General features: G+C 34.8%; 1 protein-coding gene and 1 pseudogene across 1 annotated transcript in view; both read right to left on the bottom strand.

Annotated features, from left to right (window-relative positions):
• The window catches only part of SOS2 (SOS Ras/Rho guanine nucleotide exchange factor 2), a 103,467-nt gene that overhangs the window by 59,804 nt on the left and 25,758 nt on the right, over positions 1–17,905 (bottom strand). Inside the window, 5 exon segments of the mRNA XM_028508318.2 lie at positions 362–505; positions 6,363–6,566; positions 13,544–13,708; positions 14,664–14,795; positions 17,089–17,214. Coding sequence (XP_028364119.1) covers positions 362–505; positions 6,363–6,566; positions 13,544–13,708; positions 14,664–14,795; positions 17,089–17,214 — 771 coding nt within the window.
• Positions 3,410–4,385, bottom strand: LOC114493441 (annotated as a pseudogene).

Here is a 17,905-nt window from a genome sequence, read left to right on the forward strand (position 1 = left end):
CAAAATGATTTTCACTCTGGAAACAAAACTGAAATACAAACGTCCTTTTCAAATTTTGGAAATTAAGACTAAAAAAGCTAAATCCACAAAAGCTAAACAGCTATGGTCAATACCATTTCTTTTACTTTAAACCACTTGCCATTAAAAAATCTTAAAATTTACTATACTATTAACTTTTGCCATGATTATTATCATAAACACACTACCAAATGTCATTATAAATACAGTGAAATTATACTTTGCTAGTGGTATTTTTTATAGCAGCCAGCAGGATCTTCTAATTTTCACAAAGAATATCTTACTAAATTTCTTAATACATCCTTTAAGACTTAAATGCAAATAAAGTGTTTCATAAACTTACTTCTGCCAAATCTTCAAAACAGCTGCCAGCTAAGGGATGAGGACTGCTTTCATCAGTCATTTCAACTGTGTCTTCAATCAACCCTAAAAGTTTTACTGTCAACTCATGTATATCTGAGATATTACTGAAAATCTTCTCAATGTCCTGAAAAACAAAAAGGTTAAGATGTGAGGTTGAGAATTTTGTTTAAAAGTTACTAAAGTCATGTAAGTATTAAGAGTGTATTTTCACCCAGTCACACACTAATACATTCTAAGATATATAATATATTCCAAAACATAATAAAGTCAACCACAAATAAGGGAAGCTAAAAGCTTTTTGGATTACACACAATAAATGTATTGGAAAATACAGACTCTCAATACTTTTTTTAAAATTTATTTTTCAGTTACAGTTGACATAAATTATTATTTAGTTTCAGGTATACAACCCCATGACTAGACATTTATATACCTTAAGAAGTGCATACTCCGAACTTCCGGCAAGATGGAGGAATAGGTGGATGCACTGTGCCTCCTCACACAGCCAAGATTAGAACAACAATAATTTGCAGACAAAATAACACCCAGAACTGACAGAGGATTTATCTGAGTAGAAGTCAGGCAGCTAAGAGGTTGAAGTAGACCCGTACATCCAGACTGGTGGGAGAGGACGGGCCGGCCAGGGCTGGTGCGGGTCGGCGGCACTCGGAGGTCGGCAAAATTTGGCACGAAATCCGAGCGACAGCCATCGGGGCGCAAGAATGCAGCAGTGATCCCTGAGTACGCAAGCTGTGGCTGTCGGACCCAGTGAGGCAGCGATTGTGGACCAGGGCAGAGCTCGCAGCCCAGGATCCCAGAAAAAGGACTGAGATCCCAGGAGACGGAACTACCACCATTGTTCCCTCCCGCTCCCGCCCCCGCCCCCACATACAACATCACAATCTAGCGACTGGGGTGACCAGCCCCGGTGAACACCTAAGGCCCTGCCCCCCACCTTAACAAGAGCAACCAGACCGGGGAAAAAAAAAACAAAAAGGAGACACATGTTTCCAACAGAACAGATCAGTCCCCCAGGACTCATCCTTTTGAGCGACCAAGAAATAGCCAGTCTATTAGATGCACAGTTCAAAACACTGGTGATCAGAAAGCTCACGGAATTGATTGATTTGAGGTGCAAATTAGATGAAAAAAATGCAGGTTACCATAAAAGAGATGCAGGAAGATATGCGGAGGAGAGCCAATAGTGAAAGGAAGGAAACTGAGTCTCAAAACAATACAGTGGACCAGAAGGAAGATAGAATCAACCAAGCAGGAAAGCATGATGAAATAAGAATTCAAAAAAACGAGGAGAAACTTAGGAACCTTAAGGACACCTTTAAACGTTCCAACATCTGAATTATAGGGGTACCAGAAGGGGAAGGGGAAAAGCAACAAATTGAGCACGTATTTGAACAAATAATAAAGGAGAACTTCCCCAATCTGGCAAAGGGAACAGTCTTCCAAGAAATCCTAGAAGCTCAGAGAGCCCCAAAGAAGTTGGACCTAAGAAGAAACACACCAAGGCACATCATAATTACATTAGCCAAGGTAAAAACGAAGGAGAGAATCCTAGAAGCAGCAAGAGATAAGGGGACAGTAACCTACAAAGGAGTTCCCATCAGACTGTCAGCTGATTTCTCAAAAGAGACCTTGCAGGCAAGAAGGGGCTGGAAAGAAATATTCCAAGTCATGAAAGACAAGGACCTACATCCCAGATTGCTCTATCCAGCAAAGCTCTCATTTAGAATGGAAGGGCAGATAAAGTGCTTCTCAGATAAGGTCAAGTTAAAGGAGTTCATCATCACCAAGCCCTTATTTTATGAAATACTAAAGGGACTTATCTAAGAAAAGAAGATAAAGAAAAAACATGTACTAAAGGGACTTATCTAAGAAAAGAAGATAAAGAAAAAACATGTATAGTAAAAGGACAGCAAACTCACAATTATTAACAACCACACCTAAAGCAAAACCAAAAGAAACTAAGCAAACAACTAGAACAGGAACAGAACCACAGAAATGGAGGTCACATGGAGGGTTAGCAACAGGGGGGTGGGAGGAGGAGAGAGGGGGAAAAGGTATAGAGAATAAGTAGCATAGAATGTAGGTTGAAAATAGATAGGGGGAGGGCAAGAATAGTACGGGAAATGTAGAAGCTAAAGAACTCGTAAGTATGACACATGGACATGAACTAAAGGGGGGGGGGATGTGGGTGGGAGAGGGGGTACAGGGTGGAGGGGAGAGAAGGGGGAAATGGGACAACTGTAATAGCATAATCAATAAAATATATTAAAAAAAGAAGTGCATACTCCAATAAGTCTAGCACCCATCTGACACCATGCATAGTTATTATATTACTGACTATATTCCTTATGCTGTACTTTACATCCCCATGGGTATTTTTATAACTGGCAATAAGTACTTCCTAATCCCTTTCACCTTTTTCACTCATCCCCAAGCCCCTCCCATCTGGTGATTATCAATTTGTTCTTTGTATCTATGTTTGTTTGTTTCATTTTGTTTGTGCTTTAGATCTCCACACATAAGCGAAATCATATGATGTATGTCTTTCTCTGTATGACTTATTTCACTTAGCATAGTACCTTCTAAGTCCATTCATGTTGCTGCAAATAGTAAGATTTCATTTTTCATGGCTGAGTAATATCCCATTGTATATATGTACATCTTCTTCATCCAATCATCTATCAAAGGATGCTTTGGTTGTTTCAATGTCCTGGCTACCGTGAATAACACTGCAATGAATACCAGAGTGGGTACAAATACCCTTACAAATAAATGTTTCAAATTTTGGGGGTAGATACCCAAAAGAGGGATTGCTGGATCCTATGGTAACTCTGTTCTTAATTTTCCATAGTGAATACCAAATTATACTCCCACCAGTAGTGTATAAGGGTTCCTTTTTCTCTACATCATCTCCAACATTTATTTCTTGTCTTACTGATCAGAGCCATTCTGGCAGGTGTGAAGTACTATTCTATTGTGGTCTTGATTTGTATTTCTCTTACAGGTAGTGAAGCTGAGCATCTTTTCATGTATCTGTTGGCCATTTGTATGTCTTCTTGGGAAAAGTTCAGGTCCTCTGCCCATTTTTAATGTTTTTAATTTTTTAAAACAGATTGGGCATTTAATTAGGTTCTTCATAAGAAATTTAGAACACCAATTTGTGAGATAAATCCCTTTTATGAGAGCAAACACAGAGTGAAGATAGCCCTGAAACTGATAAATAACTTTGTTGGCAGAATTTGCAAGTCTATGGCTTTTTGATTAACCCTGTGCTGCTCTGTAATCTCATATCTCTCTTTCTGTGTCGAAGATCTTTCCCTCTTGGTGTCTGGGGCTTGCACAGCTTCTTGAAATAATAAGGATAAGTGAAATGTTTGGGGATTTTTACACCACTGATATCAATTTTGATGGAGGTGGCGATTACAAATTTCTGATGTGGTCTATGTAAAGGAACTCAATTCAGGGGCAGAGGTGCAGTCACAAGCAGCAAGGCACTGCTCAGCTGCTTCAGGAAAACCACCATCTTGCCTCTGTGGTACCCAGTGAGGATGATCACAATGGTCCCTGGGAGTAATGCTGGCCTGCAGTTTTCTCATATGCTGACTAAAGGGTTTCTTGCTATGATTCAACAGCTTTCAGGGCACACCTTCAGCAGGGTAAGATCTAGCCATTTTGCAAAGTTTAACTCCTTGGGTAGCACCATTCTTGTCACCACAACTGGCTTTGTGACAGTAGCAAGACCTTTCTCCTTTTTCTTGTCAATCTTGGATTTGGCTGCTAAATACTTCCTCTTGTAAATGGTCTTTTGGAAATACATAGCCAATCAGGTATCTACCAATTCGTCCAACTAGAACAGGGTTTTGGCTGCTATGGGGCTTCCCCTTCTTAGGCATCTTGGCCTTGAGGTTACCCTTCTTAATCAGTCTTCTTGGCTTCAGGTTTCTTCTCCTTAGTATTGGCTTCTCAGCTTTCTCACCTACCATCTTGCAAGATGGGAAAGGGGCCCCATCCGTTTTTAAATTAAATTGTTTTTTTTTTTTGTATTGAGTTATATGAGTTCTTTATATATTTTGGACATTAGTCCATTTTCAGAGTTATCATGTACAAACATCTCCCATTCAGCTGGTTGTCTTTTCTTTTTTTAAATCCTAACCTGAGAATACATTTATTGATTTGAGTGAGAGAGAAAAGGAGAGGGGTAGGGGGTGAGGGGGAGAGGGAGAGGGGGGCGGGAAACATCAATGTGAGAAACATCAATTGCTTGTTTCCCATACGCACCCTGACTGGGGATCAAACCCACAATCTTTTCTTGGTATATGAGACAACACTCCAACATACTGAGCCACCTGGCCAAGGCTTTTTGTTTTGCTTATAGTTACTTTTACTGTACAGAAGCTTTTCATTTTGACGTACTCCCATTTATTTTTGCTTTTACTTCCCTTGCCTTTGGGATAAAGTTCACAAAAGCCTCTCTAAGATCAAGGTCCTTAAGTTTAGCACCTATGTTTTCTTCTATATATTTTATCATTTCAGGCCTTTTAGTAAATCTTTAATACATTTTTAAGTTTTTTGTGTACGGTGTCAAACAGCAGTCTAGCTTTACTCTTTTGCATGTGGCTATCCAATTTTCCCAGTACCACTGAAGAGGCTTTACCTTCTCCATTGTATGGTTTTGGCTCAATACCACACTATTTTGATTACAGTAGCTCTGTAGTATAATTTGAAATCAAGGGGCATGATACCTCTGATTTTTCAGGATGGCTTTGGCTATTTGGGGTCCTTCATGATTCCATATAATTTTGGTATTTTAAATTTTAATAATATTTTACTTAACATAGTACTATAATTTTTTTCAAATTTGATTTTTTTGTTCTATTTCTTTGAAAAATACCATTGGGATTTAATGGAGATTACATTAAATCTGTACATTGCTTTAGGTAATATGGCATTTTAACTATGTTCACTCTTCCAATCTATGAACACAGAATATCTTTCCATGTCCTTGTGTCTTCTTCAATTATGCACAACAGTGTCTTGTAGTTTTCAATGTATATAGGTCCTTCACTTCCTTTGTTACATTTATTCACCTGTATTTTACCCTTTTTATTGCAATTGTCTTCATTTCTTTTTCTTATATATTTCATGATTAGTATATAGGACAAAATCTTTCTTAAAAAAGAGTATTTGTCATCTTGGCCAGGTGGTTTGAGTTAGTTGGAGTATCGTCCCATACACCAAAATGTTGCAGGTTCAATTCCTGTTCAGGGCACATACCTAAGCTGTGGGTTCAATCTGAGCTGGGGCCACACATGGGAGACAACCAATCAATGTTTCTCTCCCACATCAAAATCTTACTCTCTCTTTAAAAAAAATTCAGTAAACATATCCTCAGGTGAGTATTTAAAACAAGAAAAAAGTGGTTTTTGTCTAGCTGGATTCTTTACAGGTGACTTTCAAAGCTACAGATAAAAAAGATGGTCAAAGCTCCCCAGGTCCCCATACTACTCTCCCCACTCCCACCCTATTTTCCAACAGAGAAGCTCTGCCTTTGTTTACATGTTACTCTGCATAAAATCTTATTCTTATAAAGTTCCACTGTTAAATCTTTAAACTACTGCCTTAAAGTACCTACCAAAAGAGAGAATAAAGCATGTCTTTTCTAGACCATACATCTTTTTCACTGCCTTCCAATGAATGACTATAAATCTTAGCTACTGCATAGCAGAAAAAGATTCCATTCCAGTGTAATCCCCCTTTCTCATTTAGTGTCTAATTTTCATTGTCACCAAACTTACTACATTAGTATAACATTCACATAATTAAAAAACACACAAATACTATATAAAATAATATTTTTGTTTTGTATACTCATAAAGTATATAGAGTTATTACTACTTATGATTTTTGGCTGCTATTTGACTTTGGGATAGACAGAATTTCAAACCCAAAAAGGTACTTACAGAAGATTTGAACAGCTTTTTGTCAGAAAGAAAGGCTTCTCGGAACACTTTTATGATCATATTTAGTTCCCGCAGATACTGTCTTTCTTCTGCAATTTCAGTTCTGACAAGGTCGTAATAGTTTAATTCACCTGAAGAACTAGGTTCATCTTCACAGAGAGAAACCAAACCTATGTCATCCTGATCAAACATGTCCATCAAAACCTGAGAAATAATTTGATAATGCATGATTTATTTTCTTTACTTTTACCAAGCCATTTCAAAGTACTTGCAATTAAACATACTAAACAATAAGAACTGTGTGTATTACAGGTTAATATATATGAAAAAATTCAAAACAAGGGAAATATGAAAAGTTGATGTGGAAAAAGAAGTATTTCTGGAATAAGATAAACCTAATAGTGAAATATATGTGTGTGTGTGTGTGTGTGTGTATCTCTCTCACACACACACATAATAGGAAAAAGAGCATAGCTTTGGAGAACAATCCAAGCCAAAATTCTAGTTCAACTATTTATTCACCTGTGATTACAGATGATTATTCTTTTAAAAAGTCAGATTCCTATATATAACATGGAACTGATAAAAGAATCCAATGAGGTAATATACATAAAATGAACACTACTATGTCTGCCAAATAGCAGACATTCAAAATGGTAGTTCCCTGCCCTACCTATAAAGATGTTTTATGTACTTAGATGAGTTCAAGGGAGAAAAATATGAAATGACACAATACTATAGTACAAGCACATGATAGATTAAAAGTGTGATACTTTTCTGAAATTTATTTACTACATGAACAACTGCTATTAAAATTATTTGTTAAAACCAAGCAACCCACAGATGCTTAAATTGCTATAGCAACAATTTTCCCTTTTCAGAAAATAGTAAAGATTGGTAGTATGGACATAAGCCAAACAACAGGCAACAATCAGTTGTAAATAAAAAGCAGTATGAAAAAAGGTGACCATAGTTTTCATAATTAAACATAGTTAATAAAGAAAAATGGTACCTATGTAATTATACATTCAAGACTGGTTGAAAACTACTTTCTTAGAGTTCAGGGAAACAAAGGCATAATCCCAAAAAAGAAGCTCCAAAAGAAAACAACTTCAAAGAGTTAAGAGGAAATTCTGACAACACACTATAAGATAATCATTCATTCTGAAATTGTTCGTATTTAATAATTGCCAGAAACTGTGACAGTTACTGATAAAGTATAGCAATTAACAAAATAAATACTGCCCTTCTGATCTTGTTGAATCTAACTCAGAAATATTTAAATGTGGTCAGTTACATCTACTATACTTCCTCCTGTGTAAGCTCATCTTCTTAAATGATTTCCAATTACTATCTCAATGATAATGACTCCGTAAGTGTTTATTTCTAGCCTCAGCATCTCTCTGGACTCTAGGCAAGTATTACAAAAGACTTGCTACTTATGTCCCTATTTGACTAAACCTATAAAGGTATACTCCACCTCACAATCACTAATAACAACATCACCTACTTGATCGTCATAACTAGAAAACTTGTTACCATAGACTTACCACTCCTCCAACTTGTGTATTAAATCAGTCCCCAACCTGTTAATATTAATTCAGAAATACTTCCTAAATCTGGTCAGTTCCTTGTATTCTCCATAATTTAGAATATCTTCTCTTACTTCCTTTCCAAGTACCATATTTATTTACCTGACAAATACCTAGCCATTTTCATCACTCAGCTCATGTATAATTTTCTTTGTGTAGCTTTTCCCACTCTCTCTGGCTCCACTATCAGAATCTTTTCCACTGGCTTAGGTCCTCCAGTAGCAATCTTCTCCTTTACTGGTATAAACACTTGTATTGAAATTTCTAAGGATAAGGACCATGATTTCATCTTCAAATCCACAGAATTTGACAATCAATATACAAAAGATATTCCCTTAAAAAGCACACATGTATTGTACATGTTCGTAAATTATTAAGACTTGTAAAGGAGGCTAAACTGCAGATGAGTTAAGAATCAAAAAATATTAGAATAATAAAAAGATTTTTTTCGTCATGTTCAAAGAAGTAGGGCCAGTTTTTGGAACAGACAGATTAATATTATTACCATGAAAGAAAAAAAACCACAGAACTCAACTCCTTACATCTGGGCCTGGGGAAGTAAACTTGAGAGTGGCTCTATGCTATCTTATTCTCTTGTCTTCCTTAGATTCTCTTGTCTTTCTTAGACATCAATTTTCCTCTTCAGCACATATGTCTATTTTTCCAGTCTGAATATTATTTTCCTTAATAGTGACCATTATAGTAGGGGTTGAGTTGTATAATTCTTTCCTGTTATCATCTATTCTAAGCAATCTTTGATGTGCCAGAATACTTCATATAGTCAAATGTTGCTTTTATTTTTAAACATAAAGAAAAAAAGGTTAATTCTCAAGTTCCCTGTCTGGCAAATTATATGACCTTGCGCAGTAATTTATACAGATTCCTAGAAATCATCTATTCAAATAATTTACTAAACAAGATGAGTTGTGAGCTCTTGAACCAGAGACCACTAGAAATCAGTTTAGTTTAACTAAGATCACACCATGTCATATTAATCTCATTATTCCATTCACACGACTAGACCCAGAAATAAAGCCAACTTAATTTTCAGCCAAGCATATGATAGTCTCTTACAACAAACTTGGGATCATGGTAGAAAGAGATGGGCAAATTATAGTCCATAGACCATATTGCACCCACCACAGTAGTTTTACTAGAACACAGCCCATACCCATTTGTTTATGGTGCTATGAAGGCAAAGATGAATAGATACAATAGAGACTAAAATATTTACCCTCTGGTCCTTTAACGTTTGTTGACCACTGAGTTGACAAAAGGCAAAATAGTAGCTGACCAAAAGGCCACAATATAAAAAAAGTGGTAATTTATTCTTAGAAGCATGCCTCTAATAATATGAAAATTTTCATTTCTAATACACTGTTTTTTCAACATTTTTTAAAATTCCAACTAAAACTGCTTCTCCCATTTGCATACATTTAAAAAAGGTGGGAAGGATATTGAAAATGCTGAATGACAAAATTAGATTTTTGTATCTCAATATGTTGATGTATAGTCTCAATAACAGTATGAAATGCTCGAGGGACAAATTTGAGTTCAAACTTACATGAAGAAAATCAACAGCAGTTGTAAGAAATCAAAGACATAGGATAATAACTAGTATCACATGTGAAAAGTCCTAGGGAGCTTAGACATCTGCAAACCCAATAAGTGAGCAGAGTGACATGGGTGTCCTCATGCCCCAAAATGCTGAAATTATAAATTAACAACACAGAATAAAGGAAGGCATTTCACTATAATCTGTGTTGGTCAAACCAAATCCAGATTTTTATCTTTAGTTTTAGAAATTATAGGCTAAGAGTAAAATAATAGTGGGATCTGAAAATCATGTCACATAAAGACTACTTTTTAAAGTCTCAAAAGGTAAAGATTTAGTACATAAAAATACTTCAAATAACTTATTCTGAAAAACAGTTTGGTCTTATTTAATGTAATTTAGTAGAAAGAATTAGAATTAATGAATGAAAGTTAACAGAAGCCCTGGCTGGTGTGGCTCAGTGGACTGAGTGCCAGTCTGCAAACCAAACGGTTGCCTGTTCAATTCCCAGTCAGGGCAGGTGCCTGGGTTGCAAGCACACATTAATGTTTCTCTCCCTCTTTCTCCCTCCCTTCCCCTCTCTCTAAAAATAATAAATAAAATCTTTAAAAACAAAATAGAGAAATCTACTTTAACTTTGTATGAGAAAGACATTTTACCTTATTAGGATTTTATAAAAATGGATCAACAGTGTTTAAGAAATGAGTTTGCCAGTGCCCAAACAGAAGCTATGTGATGAACTGTCAGTTTATTGTGAGGATTTGGCCTCTTGCAAATTCTGAAACTCTAATTATTTAGAATTTAATTGCTTTTACCTTTAAAAAGAATCATGGAAAAGGTGAACCTCAAACATGGTATAAAGTCTTTCTTTCCCACAGTTCCTCAATAATTCTAATGGGCAGAGGAGGAGGAGGAAATGGAGCAAATAAGGTAAGACTCCCTGAAAGGTGGGGGTGAGGAAAAGCTAGTGTGGTCCATCTCAGGGTGGTAGACTCTGAATGGAGTAAGGAGGATGTCTGTAGGGAAAAGCACAGCTAACACAGCAGGTTAGAGATCAGTTGAGGTAAAGAAATCATCCACATGACAAGGTGGCTTGATGAAGGGTGCTAGAGAATGTGGTCCAAAGCAGGAGCCCAACAGAGTATTATCAGAGCTTGAGTGAGGGAGTAAGGAAAGTGTATATAAAAGGAAGAGAGGTTTCCAAGCCATAATGGGGCTAAGGCAGGTGCCTATGCAAGCAGAAGAGAGGCCTGCCAGGAGGCTGGTTACACAGGAGAATTGATCAAATAGGAAAATATATTAAGAAAAATGGGCCCTGACCAGTGTGGTTTAGTTGGCTGGGCATCAAGGAAAGTGAAAGGTCATGGTTCAATTCCCAGTTGGGGTACATGCCTGGGTTGCGGGTTCAGTCCTCGGTCAGGGTGCCTATGAAAGATAACTGATCGATGCTTCTCTCTTACATCCATGTTTCTCTCCCTCTTTTTCTCCCTTCTCTCTCTCTAAAAATAAATAAATAAAATCTTAAAATAAATAAAATAAAATAAAAATGGGAGCCAGGTTTCTCCCTCTCAGAGAGGAAACTACAAATATGAAAAAGGGGAGGCTAAAATAAACCTGTGACATTGGATTTGGTTCGAAGAGATCTGTGAACTCATAATAAATAAATATGTGTATGCATATATAATATATACACACAAATATACATATTTTCCCTAACTCTGGCCTCTAAGAGAGCAGAGCAATGATGCTCAAATAGCAATAAGCTCATCTAGCACCCAGATCTTGGTTTCTAAATACCACTAGCCACTAAAGGAACCAGGATATCTTAGAAAACAACCAATTCCAGGCTTGAGCAGTAAGTAAAGAACAAGTTGAACCTAGTCTTGTATCAAAAGAAAGTGCGTGGCCCTGGATGGTGTGGCTCAGTGGATAAAGCGCCAGCCTACAAACTAAAGGGTCGCTGTTTGAATCCCAGTTTGATTTCCAGGTACATGTCTGGGTTGTGGGCTAGGTCCCCAGTAGGGGCATGTAAGAGGCAAGCACACATTGTTTTTTCTCTCCCTCTCTTTCCCCCTTCCTCTCACTCTAAAAAATTAAATAAATATTTTTTTTAAAAACAATAAACAAAAGAGAGTCCTCAAAGAATGATAGGGACAGAGAAGCCAACTTGAAAAAGCTCCCACTGGATAAATCTGGGGCAATTTGAGTATTTAAATAACAAAGTAATAGATTAGGACCCACTGAATAAATAAGAATCCATGAGTCCACATTAAAATAAACAAATGAATAAACTAAAAGTGAGATGAGGAACAAGGCATTTATAGTCTCAAAATATTCCACAAAATATTCATTTGTAATTACAAAAGAGAAAAGAGCACTTCAAAGTAGAGAAGCCTAACAGACAACCCCTTAATCAAATGATCAAAGTGAACATCACCAGTAATGGAAACAATGAAATGGAGTGCCATGTGAGAAAATACAACGAGAACCACTTCTATGATATTCCTGCCATAGATCCATAACCTGAATCTAATCCAGAGGAAACATAAAAAAAAGGATATTTAAAAAAATAATTCATGTAATACTAAAAACTGTCAAGGTAGTGAAAGTTAAGGGAAAAATGAGAAACCATTTCAAACTGAAGAAAGAGAAAGAGAAAAACATTCATGACAACTAAATGCAATACATGATTCCGGACTGGATCATTTTGTTATAAGGGACATCATGGGACAACTGGCAAAATTTGAATGGGATCTGAGGGTTAAATGGTATAATGCATCAACATAAATTTCCTGGATTTTAATTGTCATACTATTGTTATGCAGGAAAATGTTTTTGTCTGTAGGACACTAAACTATGTTGGCAACTTACTTAAGTGGTTCAAAGCACAGGCAATTTTACTAAAAGTCTGAGATAAAAACAAAAACAAAATTATGATAACCATAATTTTAGAAGTCAAAATAGAAATAAGAAAGAATTTTTACTATGAAATGAATCATTTTTGAGACTATGGCACAGTACAATGGCTCTCAATCATAACTGCTCATCAGAATCACCTGGTTTACTTTCAAAAACCTTGAAAATACTGAGACTTGGAGGCCCAATTCAGGCTAAGTAAATTAGAATCTTTGGGGGTGAGATACATCAGGATTCTTCAAAAGCTTTCTGGTAATTCTGATGTACGGTTGAAGTAGAGAACCGCTGGGCTGTGCCAGATCCTGAGGGCCCTTCATCCTTGGAGGTCTAGTTTAGGTGGTATCTTTGTGAAGTGTTCCCAGTCATCCCTACACCTCTGACTTATCCACTTAATAGTTTTAATTACATTGTACTACAATTAGTTGTTTACATTATTTTTATTAACTACTAAAATAAATTTCTTTTAACACAGTGTTTGCTGACTTGTTCACTCTTATATCTTCAATGCTCAGAACAGTGACTAGCCCATAACAGGTACTCAAAAATATTGATTTAAAAAGTAAGAAAAAAGGAGGGAAAGTAAAAAGGAAAGAAAAAGAAGACGGAAAAAGTATTCAGTTTCTCTCCTTAGTACCTTACAACCAGGAAAAAAGAAGATAAGTGCAACAGATTATCAAAAGGAAATAACTTGGGCATTGCAATTTTTTCTCTGTCTTCCCGTGCCCCACTAAACTATTCTATGAAACCCAAGCACGTTTTTCAAAATTACTTCTTAAGCTTAAAAGTATCTGAATACCCTATACATATTCCCTTTCTAAAAATATAAAAAACTCAAATAAATAAAGACAAACTCAAACTACTTTTCTTGAACTGGTTTGAAGTTCTCCATGCTCTTTCCTATACGCAAAAGATTCTTGCTGGAAAAAACAGAGATTCTCATCCTATCACATGATGAAAAAATCTGGAAATATCATGGTTAGTTTGTAAAGTTAGCATTTTTCTGTCTTCCAAAACCAATACTTATAAAAATTACTAATATAATCATAAAAAAGAGGGAAGTAGACATAACATATAGTCACTACTACTCAAATTAAGTTTAAATACCTTTTAACACTTACCTTATCTGCACACATTGATACTTTAATGTCCTGCTGAGATATTTCATAATGTCGAATATTAAAAACATAATTACCAGCTAATTTCAAAATATCAGCTGAGATATACTCTAGTACAGCCACAATATATAAGGACACATGGTAGTCCACTTTGTACCCTAAAACTTCCTGTGGAAAAAAATAAACAATTTATTTCTTAAAAAAATGGCAATATCAAGTACCAGTTAAACACTTAAAATTTCATTTAACATTCTCACTTATAAAGAATTTTCTATAAACCAAATGTCAAAACTTACAGGTACCATAAGATATAAAATGAGTTAGTGGGCCCAGTACCAGTGGCTTTCTTCAAAAAGAGACCCCAATCTAACAAATCTGCTTTTAGTACCAAACAAAAAGAGTTCATTCTAAGAGGAACTCTTGGGCTGAACTTTACCAAAAACCTCTTAATTAATACATTACCCAAAACCTATTTGACAAGCATCTGCTATCTTCAAGGACCTTGCTTTAACCAATATCTCCAGATTACAATGGTTTCCATTGTGAAGATCCATGTATAGGGAAGGGAAGGTCTTAAAATTGATACCAAGGGGTATCAATCATTCAAATCTATGTACACCAAGTATTTTCTATAGACTAATTAATATTCCCAGTCTATTTTCCAACATATATACAAATACCTGTGGTAAATACAGATTAATTTAAAAACAATTCTGAAATCACAGTATTTGACATTTTTTTCAAATAATTTAAATTTATTTTTAATTATATTTTTCCATGACGATTTATCCTCCCTATACCCTCTGCCACCCCTTCCCCTCGCTATGCATTTTCTGAATCAACAAAAGGCTGAAAATCAGTAAGGGGTAGTAGTCATCAGAAGATACCACAAAAATACATTATTGCTTATTATTAACTTTTAATATTATTTGAAAGGCAATCTAATTTTATCAAAGTATACTTATTTTCATTTTGTACACATAGTAAGAAATATATAAGTACAAATATAAACACACACAAGTGCACATAAACAATAACACAGACCATACTATATATACACCAATACTATAGGTAAATATTATTTGTTATAAAGAACTTCCCCAATGTTTAATTTCTTTATTACCTTCAGTGAAGGATGGATTTTGTCCACAGGCAATAAGAGAGGATTTCTTCGTTTTCGTTTCTCTATGGCCGACTGTGCATCAGCTATAGCCCATTTATCAATTGGATGAGGAAAGGTCTTTTGAACTCGTTCCTGTTCAGATCATAGCAGTACTATTGTTAACAGAAGTGCTCTAAGTAGAAAATTCACATAACTTTATCACCATTCTTAATGGTAGCAGATAATAGTAACATAAAGTTTTGATTCCTGTAATAAGTAAAATTTTTAAAAAGTCAATGAGATTATCAAGATTCTTCAACATAATTCCCATGGGTAAATAAAAAGGTAAAACTTAAACAGAAAGCTTTAAATATAAGCATAATTAAAATGAAACAGATTTTAAAAAGTAATAATGTTAGGAAAGATTAAAGCTAGCATAAAATACTGCATCAGTGATTTTATAGTAAGATTTCTAGGGTTAAAATACCAGCAGAAGTTAATCATTATTAATAATTATTATGCAGTCACTCCCCTTTTGCTAATTTTGAAGCTTCAAACATAGAGAAGAATTTTAAAAAGAAGAGAGATCATGTACCTCTTAGAGGATCAACTGGGTGGCAGAGCTTACAATGAAGGAAATGCATCTCTTGGTAAAAAAACCCAAGCCTTTTAAATGATGATTTATGATTCATCTAACCTTAAACTGAACCAGTAATTGGCATGAATAAAGGAAGTAATGATAAGTGAATCAAACCCCAATTGAGCAGAATTTATTTTTTAAATTATATTCAGCTTTGAGATTATTTAGCTACTGAGAAGTGTGCTTTTATTATATTTCTTTAAGGACCAATTCTTACAGCAGAAAATAGGAAAACAAATGCTTTAATTCTCAGAGTCTCTAAAACTCGTAGTAGCTCGATTACTCCAAATTGAGATTTTCCTTCATACTGGAAGCTGTTGACTTATTATAGAAACAATTTTCAAAGGAAAGATAAGATAAGCAGTCTAGTGCAAAAGTTAATTTCAAAAAGCTATAATCACAGATACTACTAAAAATCTAAAAATACTCCCATGTTACTGAACCAAAACAGTATTTTAGCAATGCATCACACATGATCTTTTAGTGGTGTGTGTGTAAGATTTATACTAGTCTTTTATTGAGACAACATTTACACACAGCAAAATGCACATATCTGAAGTATACAACTCACTGAATTCTGAAAAATGCTTTACTATACTAATCAAGATATAAAATATTCCACCCCTCAAAGACAACCACCTGCCATCTTGATTTCTATCACCATTAATTTTAGCTGTTTCTGAACTTCATCTAAATGGTATCATACAATATGTATTCCCTAGGGTCTGGATTTTTTGCTTTACATCATGTCAGTGAAGTGTAGGTATGTTACTGCATATATCAATAGTTCATTCTTTTATTTTATTATGAGTAGTATTCCATTTTATAAATCTACCACAATTTGTTTAGCCATTTTCTTGTTGATGGAAATTTAGATTGTTTCTAATTTTTGGCTATCATGAATAAAACTACTTCAATATTCATGTATAAGTCTTTTTGTGAACATAATTTTCATTTATTTAGGGTTAAATACCTAGGAGTAAATTTGCTGGGTCATAAGCTAGATACATATTTAACTTTATAAGGAACTGCCAACAATTTTCCGAAGTGTTTATACAATTTCCACTCCCATTATCAGTGTAAATATTTCTAGTTGCTCTACATCTTATTAACATTTGGTTTTATCGGTCATTAATTTCATCCCTTTTAGGAAATAGTAACTCATCGTGGTTTTAATTTCTATTTCGTTGATGAGTTGTGAGCTTAAACATCTTTTCATGTGTTTATTGGCCATTAGTAGATCTTCTTTTACTAAATGTCTGTTCAAGACTTTTGCCCCTTTGGGATAAAAGTTGGCTATCTTTTTATTATTGATTTGTTGGAGTTTTAACATACTCTGTATACAAATTCTTTGTAAGGCATTGCAAACATTTTCTCCCAGTCTATGACTTACATGTTTTTTTCCTCACCAATTTTATTCTTTAATACTTACTGTCTTTAAGTCCTCTATAAAAAATACTTGCTTTAACCTCAGGTTATGAACATATTCTGCATTTTTTTCTAGAAAATTTATACTTTCAGCTCTTATGTTTAAGATCATGATTCATCATGAATTAATTTTTGTGTGAAATAGGTTTCAAGGGTTTTTCACCCAATAAATTTATCCAGTTGTTCTAGCACTTTTTTTTTTGCTGACAAACCCCATTGAATTGTCTTGATGTCTATTGAAAATGAACTGACCATATAATCCACATATGATTTCAATGACAATAGTTTCTACAATAATTAACAATGATACATATTTGAATTCAAAAATTAATTTGTACAGTTGTTCAGTGTGTTTTTCAAATAATGAAATAGTTTTACCTCTACATCTTGAACAGTCCTTGGTTGGGCCATGCATAATTTATTAAGTAGCTGAAAAATCAGCTCTTCAATATAATAGAGAGATTCTTCATTAGCCGAGAGATTGGGATGTACTTGCTCCTGAACCTTTAAAAACAAAGGTCTTAGTTAACATACAGGCAAAATAATATTTATTGAATAGATGTCACAGAATTATATCTATATAATTTACTAGCATGGTATACTCAAACAGAGACATAAATCACAAAGATTAAAAAATACCTGTATTTGGTGGCTTTTGTAAACTTTTCTTATCCTGCAGAGCAGTGATTCTTAAGCTTTCTAGAATCATATGAAAATCTATTGTTCTCCTTACCACCAAAAAGATCATATACACATACAATATTCTATATAATTTCAGAGGAATCACAAATACCCTGAAGTTAACTAATGTATCTACTAAAAGTCCCTGAACACTAGCTCAGAAATCTCAGCAACAGAGGTATCTCCAAATAACCATAACACTTTACAAATTATGGACCTGGTCTACTAGTCCACTTTCTTTTACAATGTTATGCACTCCCTCCTTATTGTCACCATGTAAATTTGCTGAGCTGTTTTGTTGTTAAATATCACTCTCTTTTTTTGCCCTTTAATAACTTTTTATTTTTCAATTAGTTGATGTACATTATATTAGTTTCAGATGTACAATTCTGCAATTAGACATTTATATAACTTGTGAAGTGATCATCCTGATAAAACTACTATCCATCTGACACCATACATAGTTATTACAATATTACTTGACTACATTCCCTATGCCGTATTTTATATCCCC

The sequence above is a fragment of the Phyllostomus discolor genome, chromosome 1 (genome assembly GCF_004126475.2).
Source record: "Phyllostomus discolor isolate MPI-MPIP mPhyDis1 chromosome 1, mPhyDis1.pri.v3, whole genome shotgun sequence".
Classification (NCBI taxonomy): Eukaryota; Metazoa; Chordata; class Mammalia; order Chiroptera; family Phyllostomidae; genus Phyllostomus; species Phyllostomus discolor.